This window comes from Nannobrachium achirus (assembly GCF_963921795.1).
Source record: "Nannobrachium achirus genome assembly, chromosome: 4".
In the NCBI taxonomy this organism is placed as follows: domain Eukaryota; kingdom Metazoa; phylum Chordata; class Actinopteri; order Myctophiformes; family Myctophidae; genus Nannobrachium; species Nannobrachium achirus.
In genome coordinates, this window is record NC_137813.1 from 37,343,381 (window position 1) to 37,352,944 (window position 9,564).

Below are 9,564 nucleotides of genomic sequence, written 5' to 3' on the forward strand. Positions count from 1 at the left end.
ATCGTCAAAGAAAAGGTCCCTTTCACATAACTGGAGCTCAGTTAGTCTGTTCTTGAGAGACTACTATGTCAGTGGTTCTCAAAACCTTTCATGTGAAGGACCCCCAAAATGATATTTATTTGGCCACGGACCCCCATCTCAAAATATTTCGTTTCAGGGACCCCCAGAAGCAAAATTTGAGTTACAAACGTTCGCTTTAAAAATGAATATATTTAAAGATTTGCACAAATTTTTACAACTTTTCTCAAAAATTGCAGATCTACAAGCTCGCAGCGCTGTGTGCTTGTATATCTGCTATTTTTCAATAGTTAAAACATTCAATAATTCTAGGCCAAAGAAAGACAGAAAAAATCAATATGACAAACAGACCCAACTCATGAAGAAAAGGATGTGAAAGTAAAAGGGAGGAAGCAGTTGTTGGCCAATGATTCAGAGGACACACAGGGCTGTGGCTGTAAGGGATTGTCTTTGTTCAGATTGGACAATGTCATGTACAGTACCTGTCTTCAGCTAATTGCACAGACCCACAAACAGACAGGCATAGACATAATATTCATAGACTGGATCATACATCAACGTCACCACCATATTGGCAGGGGAAACTTGCCATAACTCCACGTACTGCAAGAAATATTCCAAACCTAACTCTATTTTATAATCATTAGTGTTGTTATCTACAGTGTTTTGGTATGAAAACCCCCTTTTTTTAACAGTATCCTATATAATGACATAACTAGTCTATATAAACGACATTTGTAACAAACCAAACCACTTGAAAATCGGTTGAGGATTCAGCAAGTTAAGATGATTCTAATTGTGGAGAGACCTTGTGCTTCAAAACATACATGCATTAGGAGGAACCTGCTAACAGTACAGTGGTTCCCAAACGTTTTAGCCTGTGACCCAAAAGAGAAATTAGACATTTGCCCGGGACCCAGACTAGTGAAAACAGCATATCAAGCACACAATGCGGCGCAAAGTGAGCTTGTAGATCATCTATTTTCACTACTTCTTAAACATTTGTATTCTAGAATTTTGTTTCTAATGCATGACAAATAAATGCTTTTTAGGGAATATTCTTTGAAAATATTTTGAATAATAATAATTAAAAAAACTAAATGTAGGAAACAATATACAAAGGGACCCATAAAAATCTGCCTGCGACCCACAAACGGGTCCCGACCCACTGTTTAGGAATCATCGTCCTAGTAAGACTGCACTGATGTGGAAAAACTGGTGTGTGGCCATTTAAAAGACAAGTGGGGCACCCAGAGTTGAACTGGGGACCACTTGATCTGTCGTCAAGTGCTCTGCGGCTGAGATATGCCCCAGACAGATAGACAGTTTTCAATGTTGTTTATCCAGGAGGATAGCCTGTTTCCTCAAAACCAATTCCATGTAGACAAAATGTCCTGATTCACAGCTAATCATACACACACACTTACTCTGATATGTGACAGCAGCTGGTGTTTTAGTCCCCAAGTAGGGCAAGGTCATTTTCTCAATGAAAGTGCAAGATTATAAGCTTTCAAACAATGTATTTTACACTGGAATCTTAAAATAAACCAGCAGAGAAAATCTCCCCTCATAATTCTTTTGAGTTCCTTTCTACACTTCTCACAGTGGAGGTAGGTGTTACGAATATTATTGGAGCGGTGAAAGCGCTCCCAATGAACAGGTATATCCGTGGGTATGTGGCTGGCTGGCTGGCTGGCTGGCTGGGTGGCTGGCTGGCCCTGTCCGTAGCCTGGGCAATACCTTGAGTGGCCACACACAACACACTAGTTAAAGGAGGGGCGCTGTTTTGTGCAGGCCAGGCACACTCACCACTCACTCACAGGCACAGTTTACACTCACTCACTCACTCACATAGGGTACAGCTGCTCAAATTCACCGCTCCACTTCGAACCGAGGTTTGATTTTTTGTAACACAAAGAAGTGTTATCTTTGTTCTCCCTGAATTCCATATACAGTACAGTATGATCTCTCATGTGGGAGCTATGTAAACAAGGCACCTAAATTTAGATTCTATAAGGGGCAAGTAGATTTGAACTAAAGACCTCTTGATCTGTTGTCAAATGCTCTACCACTGAGCTATACCCCACATGTCCACTAAGGAGCAATTACAGTTGTGATATGTAAATGATATGGAACAAAATTATAGCAGTCAATTAAACATTTCCTTTCTCATTAAACATATTTTTGACAAACTAAGCCTCGTTGTCTCCTGTGCATGAGCCCTGGGTTTGAATCCCGGGGGGGATAAATGATATGGATTGCAGCTTTTAATGTTCATCTCAGAGTTCTAACATATTTGATCAAATGAGCATATGTGTGTCTCTGATGGCCTACAATACATGCTTGCATGACTCACAGCATTCATGTCGATGCCATTGGTATAGGACCAGGCGTGTTGAAAATACTCCTCTAGCCTCTGTCTCAGGCTGCCTGGGATCTGGTGGAACCGGATAAACTCTTTGACCCGCAGCATCTGGGTGTGGTAGCGAGCCGTACCCGAGTACAGTCTCTGAATGATGGCTGACACGTTCCCAAATATACTGGCATACATCAGAGCTGGACAGGACAGAGGACAGACACTGTATGTAAGAAAAAACTGAAGAATTCTTGTTATAGGATGATGAAGTGCTCACAGTGGAACAACAGAATTCCTTGATGAAGTGCTCCTGAACCAAAGAGTATCTCAACCAGTAACATAGGGAAGCCACATATGCAAAAATGGGAAAATTAAGTAATCCGGTCGATTTAAGTATTGTGAGTGTGGGCTCCTTCTGATGGTAACTAAATAATTCTGCTTCAAAATAAGAAAGCCAGGGGCGACCGCTGGCCTGCTGACTGTTCCAGGCACATGCCACTTAAGCTTAAGTGGTATGTGCCACCAGGCATGGATGCCTGGTGGCATGATTGGCATCGCCAGTTCAATTCCTGATACGGACGGCCCTTGCTGTGTGTCGCCACACCATCTCTCACCCACTCCCTGTCAGTCTACTGTCCTATCCAATAAAGGCATAAAAAAAGCCCAAAAAGAAATCTAAAAAAAATAATAATAATAAAAAAAAATATATATATATATATAAACAGTTCTTGTTATTCTTAAATGTTCAATATAATGAAAAATATATAATTTTGATATATTGTACGATAATCTTTCGTTAATGCATTTTTATGGATATATAGTATAGCCTTTTGGAATAGGACTTGAATGCATATATCATTTAACCACTTAAACCCTAAATACCCCCAAGGTTCCATAATAAGTCCACTCCTTTTTTCCTTCTACACAGAATCTTTTAACCGAAAATAGTTAATCTTCAACCTTGAGAGCTTGTAGATCTGCAATGTTTTGCCAAATGTTTGCCCCATAATAAAGACGCTAGGGTCCACCTAGTTAAAGGGATATTCCACTTTCAAAAAAACTTTTGGTCATTTTATCGTCCAATCAGGCTTTTTTGACTACCCTGCACAGTTTTTAATTAGCTTGATTCAATATTTAGATATTTGATTTTTTCATTTTTTAAAATAATGTTTTGGGAAAATGGAAAAAAATGTAATACAATACAAAATTATTAAAAGTCACCATAAAAAAGACGGGTGTTTTGGGTGAATCTATCATGGTTAAAATGGAGTTTGAAGTTACAATGGGTTTGCATAGAATGGTCTAATAATATCTAAAGTCTAATAGAATGAATATCAAATGTCTAAATATTGAATCAAGCAAATTAAAAACTGTCTGAGTAGACGATGAAATTACCAAAAGTTTTTTTGAAAGTGGAATATCCCTTTAATATCCCTCCTATGCACAGTCCCTCTGCCTCACACTTTTAACCGCTCCACTTACAGCCAATGAGCATGACACATATGGAAAAAATCTTCTCAGGGTTGGTGTTGGGGGAGACGTTGCCAAAGCCCACGCTGGTCAGGCTGCTGAAGGTGAAGTAGAGAGCTGTAACATACTTGTCCTTGGTAGCAGGACCAGAGGTCAGGTCGGTGTCATTGTACTCTTTGCCGATCTGCTCGGCAAGGTTGTCCAGCCAGCCGATCTTCATGCCTCCGATCCGGGCAGAGCTCGTGCGTTCCACGTTGCCTATGGCATACCAAATACAGGCCAGCCAGTGGGCAATGAGGGCAAATGTACACATGAGGAGGAAGAGGACCGCGGCGCCGTACTCTGAGTAGCGGTCCAACTTCCTGGCCACACGCACCAATCTCAGCAGTCTTGCCGTCTTCAGTAGTCCAATCAGAGTGGTGGTCTGGGGCTTGTAGAGGGAGGACAGAGAGTGAGAGGAGCTTTTTGTCTGCAAGAAACTGACTTTGTTGAAACTGATCACTCTTCAATAAATCACTGGTTTGGCATCAGATTTTGTAATAACAATTGACAAAGACGTCAAAAATAGTCCTTCACAAACAAAGCTAAGAAAACATACAGTATATAACAATATACTGTATGTTTCTATTTAATCATATGTTTTTAATATGTTTTGCTTATCTTTAAAGCTGAATTATGTAACCTTTTTTGTTAATACATTTTTATTTTGTCCAATCTGTATGGTGGAGTATGTTTATACAATATCACTTAGAAGATAGAATTCGGGTAGATGTATTTGGTCTCCCTACTCCTTTATTGAGACTTTTATTAGATCCTGCTTCAGGTTTGACATGACCTTTGACTTTGTTTCTGGTTTGACACATTCTGACCTCAAGGTCAAAATTCAATTTGTCCCCTTGACAAGTAGGCAGGCTCTACTAGCTCAATGGTAATAATGTCAGCACTTAAACCACAAGATGCACAGAACATGGGATCAAATCCAGGGTAAGGCAGGAAAGTTACATGGTGCAGCTTTAAATATTTTGGGTAAATAACAGAACATGTTTCTAGACACTGTTGCTTAAGTGTAATGTACATACCTCAACAAGACAAATTCCTTGTATGTGCAAAAACTGCTAAAAACTAAAACTTCTAACAGATACAAAATGAAGCACATATCTTTTCCCCATCTGTCTCACCTCGTCAGAACCGGAGCGGAAGATGAGCAGGTCGAAGGGGATGGCGGCCACTATGTCGATGAGGAACCAGCCCTTGAAGTAGTGCTGGGCAATGCGGCCCGGGTGGCTGACCACCTCGTCGTTGTGGTTGACGTAGGTGGTCCTGAAGTTGATGAGGATGTCCACGATGAACATGACGTCCACCACCAGGTCCACCACGTTCAGCGGGTTGCAGGTGTAGCCGCAGGTGCGCCTCAGCTGCTCCTCCACCTCGTTGAGGAGGAAGGCGGCCGAGTAAGGGGTGAAGATGGCAGTGTAGATGACCAGCAGGAGGATGAGCCAGTCCCACACCGCCTTGAATGGGCTGTAGTGGAGGATGGTCCACTTGTGGATGCGTGGGGCCTGGAGCTTGTATTCTGGCAGCACGTCAGCGCCGAGGGACAACACCTGGTGACAGAAGGCCGAACATGAAGCATGCATGGCGGTGTGGGGTTTTCACAGAGACTAATGCAGGGGTCTTCAACGTTTTCAGGCCAAGGACCCCTTAGTTGAGAGAGAGAGATGAAGCAAGGATCCCCACAACCTGTTCATAGATTCCATATAGTTTCATTGTTTGACAGCACAATCATCAGTGTATTTTGGATGCATGTCAATTTGAACAGTCAATACTTAATAAACTTGACCTTTCACTTTGTACTTAGTCTGCACTTCTTCCCCTCTACACAAAACCTCTTTGCCGAAAATATTCTATCACACAAAGATTTGGAGGACCCCCTGTAGTAACTCACTAATGAACGAAAACAGACCGTGAGCCACTTCTCCTCCATGAGACTAGAGATGCGAATTACACAGTAAAAATGTGTGATAATTACACTCTGTACACTCTTAGAGTTAAACTACCACTGACGATTTTTGCTGTGCGTCAGCTTAATACTTAATGAAGTTAGGTTGATGCAAATGAGGGCAGATCAACACATCCACAAGTACAACATGCAGGAAACTAACTGTGTGGGTTTTCTACAGTGTGCACTGTATGATCCTTCTGGAGACATCCTCTGACTACATCATGTCAACCTCTGGGATTAAGACACCGACACAAGAACTGGCCTGGTTTCACATGTTCCATTTGGAACTGAGCCACACGTCACCTAACTTTTTATGTCAGGTGACACCATGTACCTTTTTCACAATTAAAACCTAAACTATTGAAGACCAAACCACACTAGCATCAGACATGGAACAACAACCAAGTCTATCATACCACTGTTTCCAAAACTCCTATAGATACTGCTTTAAAACAGTCATTGTCTGTTAGATTCTGATTAGAGTTTAGGCGTTTAGCATTTAGGCATTAATACAAGGAACAACTTCTGCAACATGATTCGAATTAACCTCAGCGATGCAAATATCACAGTTCTTGTGCAACAAGTACGTACCTCTTTCATGATATTCAATTCTGTAGTTGCAGGGAAAGACAACTACAGCCACCAGTGACAAAATCGCAAAAATCAAAAATGAAAATAGCCAAACATCCGCAACCCACATCCAAGTTTAATATATGATATTCCTCATGTCATTCCCAACTCATGCAGACCATAATAACAGTATACTGAACAGCCAAATAGAGGAGACTAATCAGAGCCCACCTACCGGTGCAACAACAGTTCGATCTTCTGTCTCCAGGTTCTCCAGCTTAACTTGGTGTCGCCTACAGCAACAGTTTAGGTCTACTTGCCTTCTATGGGTCCGATACCTCCTCTCTCGCATCACGGCCTGCATGTAGCAAACAGAATAGCTGACCAGACCTAAATTTTGGATCCAAACACAGGATGGACTCAGTTATTCAGACACTATGCCTGGCTCTGCCCTCGTCTTTCATCAATAAGGCTTTTTAAAGACCATACTGCATTGCAGTCTCACCTGCCACTGCTAAGCCCCCCTCCACTTACTCTAAGCCATGTGACCTCCATGCAAATGCTCTGGTCAGCGGTAGAATACATACACAGTGAAATGGACTATGGGGCCCATGCGGAGAGGAGTGACTGTGGCTCATTTTCATTAAGACGTTTCACACCAGGGTTGCGAGGTCAATTGGACTGAAAGTGCTATTGGTATGCATATTATTAAGTATGTATGCCCAATTGCCAATATGTCTTCTCTGTCTATAAGCATGTGGGTAGCATAATCTCCTAAAGGCTAAACCCCCTTTTGCATATGAATTTGCATAAGTACGAACATAGCCACCATGGCATAAGAACATCTAGTAAAACCCTATATACTTTGTTGTACAACAAACAGCACATCTTGTACCTGAAATTAATACTGACATCTTGACTGTGTATAGAAAACATACTGTATACAGACTAAAGTACACTGGTGTATACATGCCAGAAATATCTGATCATCTAAGATATAGCCTGAAAAATATAATACATTCTTTCAGGCCAATGTTTGTATATTTTGAACCAAACCTGCACTTTATGTTGTTTCGATTATGCTATTGGCTCATGGTACGGTGGCCTAACCCAAGCCCTAAAAGAGAAGTTGCCGGTTTCTCAAAATAGTGGAGCTGTCTGTGAGGGACCATGTTGGAAAACAGCATTTCCCTCTGCATGGCAGCCAGGTCAGTTCAACTAGGCCTACAGCTGAACCTGGTGCCTAACATTCACATCAACAGCACCCCTGTGTACCTCTGTAAGCTTTTTCAGAAGCGTAGCGAAGTCCATTCCCACCTAACCAGAGCCAGCATAGCAGACCTGACCATGCCCACGTTCACCACCAAAATGGGAAAAACGCTCAATTAGATTTGGAGGAGCGGTTGACTGGAACTCGCTACCTCTGACTATAAAGAGCACCAGCAGCCACCTTCTTTTTAAGATAAGGGTTAATCGTGTGCTTGCATTTTATAGATACGTTTTATAGTTTAATTTATACTAGTAATACGCCTAAGGGCGACCAGTGTGGCTGATTCTACAGACAGGGATCTCCATATATGGGCATAAAAAGGATTGTATGGGCATTCCCATATGAAGTCCTGATAGGGGAACCACACTAACAGAATACCTTTTTTGCCCATATATGGAGATCCCTGTCTGTAGAACGCCAGCCTCAGCCTCAGCCTTAACCTAAACCCCTACCTTAGCCCCAACCGTAACCTCAACCCCAACATATGAATCGTAATTGTAATTTTACCAACTCAGATTAACTGGTTTCATGTGCAGAATTTGACCTCAAATGTGGCCTACGTCACACACACACACACACACACACACACACACACACACACACACACACACACACACACACACACACACACACACACACACACACACACACACACACACACACACACACACACACACACACACACACACACACACACACACACACACACACACACACACACACAGTTGAGGAAGTGAAGCAACAAGCCCAGCTGCAGCGTGAGGGAGGAAACCGAGAGACGCTTACTGTTAACACTCACTCTATTGTGTCTTATTGCATATCGTTGCTGTCCTGCAGAAACCTTGTATCTCTAGATTTCAACTTGTTTTCCTCCTCCGTAAATTAATGTCATTAATGTAAATTAATGTCCCTCGTCATACAAGTAGCGACAATATCAGATCTACAACTTCACAAACAGTTGCGACGTGTTGTGAGCTTGTAAAGCTGCTATTTTGTGAATTGTGAATTATCCTCTTGATTACCAGAGCCTGAGGCTTTCATTGTGGAGATAAGTCACAAGCAAACTCTGGGACTCTTTTACCTTCTGTTCTGTATTGAAGGTAAAAGATTATGAAGTACATAGATGGGACTATTGTTTGTAGTGAGGGTATGAGCTTTCACACGCACGCGCACGCACGCACGCACGCTCACACACGCAATAGGACTTCTCTCCAGTGACTGTCAATCTGCTATGAACTCTGGTGGTCCAGTCAATCATATTGTGCACTTGATGTTATGCAGACTAATCAATAGCAGAATAATGAATAGACATCCACAACTATGAATTGACTTAACATTAAGCAAGAACATTATTTGTGTAATGAGAAGTATCCAAAATAAAGTCTGTATGAGTACTAAAATGAGAATAACTAATGTTTTGATGCCCATTTTCCAATTGCTTCTGCTCCTGTAGCCTCCAGCTGCAGGGTATGTCTGATCGAAAGCTTGATGTCATGTGGGGGCGACACCATTATGACACAATGATATAACAAATCCTATTAAAACTAAAAATTTAACAGCTGTTGGGGTCGGCATAGAGTGGCAGGGCTTTTGATGACAGAGAAGTCTGATTTATACAGAAAGTATACAATATTTATATAATATAAACTAAGAGAAAGCACTGAAAAGCAGAATGCCTGCAATACTCCAGATTAAACAAAAGTCTCAAGGTGCACAGCCCAACAATATCCTGAAACGGAAAAAACAGCCAGCACTCAATAAATGTCCTTTTCACATTTATTTACCTCTTCCAGACAACGAACACGTTTCAACCTAATAGGTCTTCCTCAGCGTTGTGTCAACGTAACAATAAGTGAGGGATAAGTAATGTATGATGCA

General features: G+C 41.6%; 1 protein-coding gene across 1 annotated transcript in view; it reads right to left on the reverse strand.

Annotated features, from left to right (window-relative positions):
* The window catches only part of kcnh6a (potassium voltage-gated channel, subfamily H (eag-related), member 6a), a gene marked incomplete at both ends in the record, with an annotated part of 32,134 nt that overhangs the window by 6,502 nt on the left and 16,068 nt on the right, over positions 1-9,564 (reverse strand). The window contains 3 exons of the mRNA XM_080724303.1: positions 2,375-2,574; positions 3,857-4,274; positions 5,023-5,448. Of these exons, the coding sequence (XP_080580429.1) occupies positions 2,375-2,574; positions 3,857-4,274; positions 5,023-5,448 (1,044 nt within the window). The remainder of the gene's footprint in view (positions 1-2,374; positions 2,575-3,856; positions 4,275-5,022; positions 5,449-9,564) is intronic.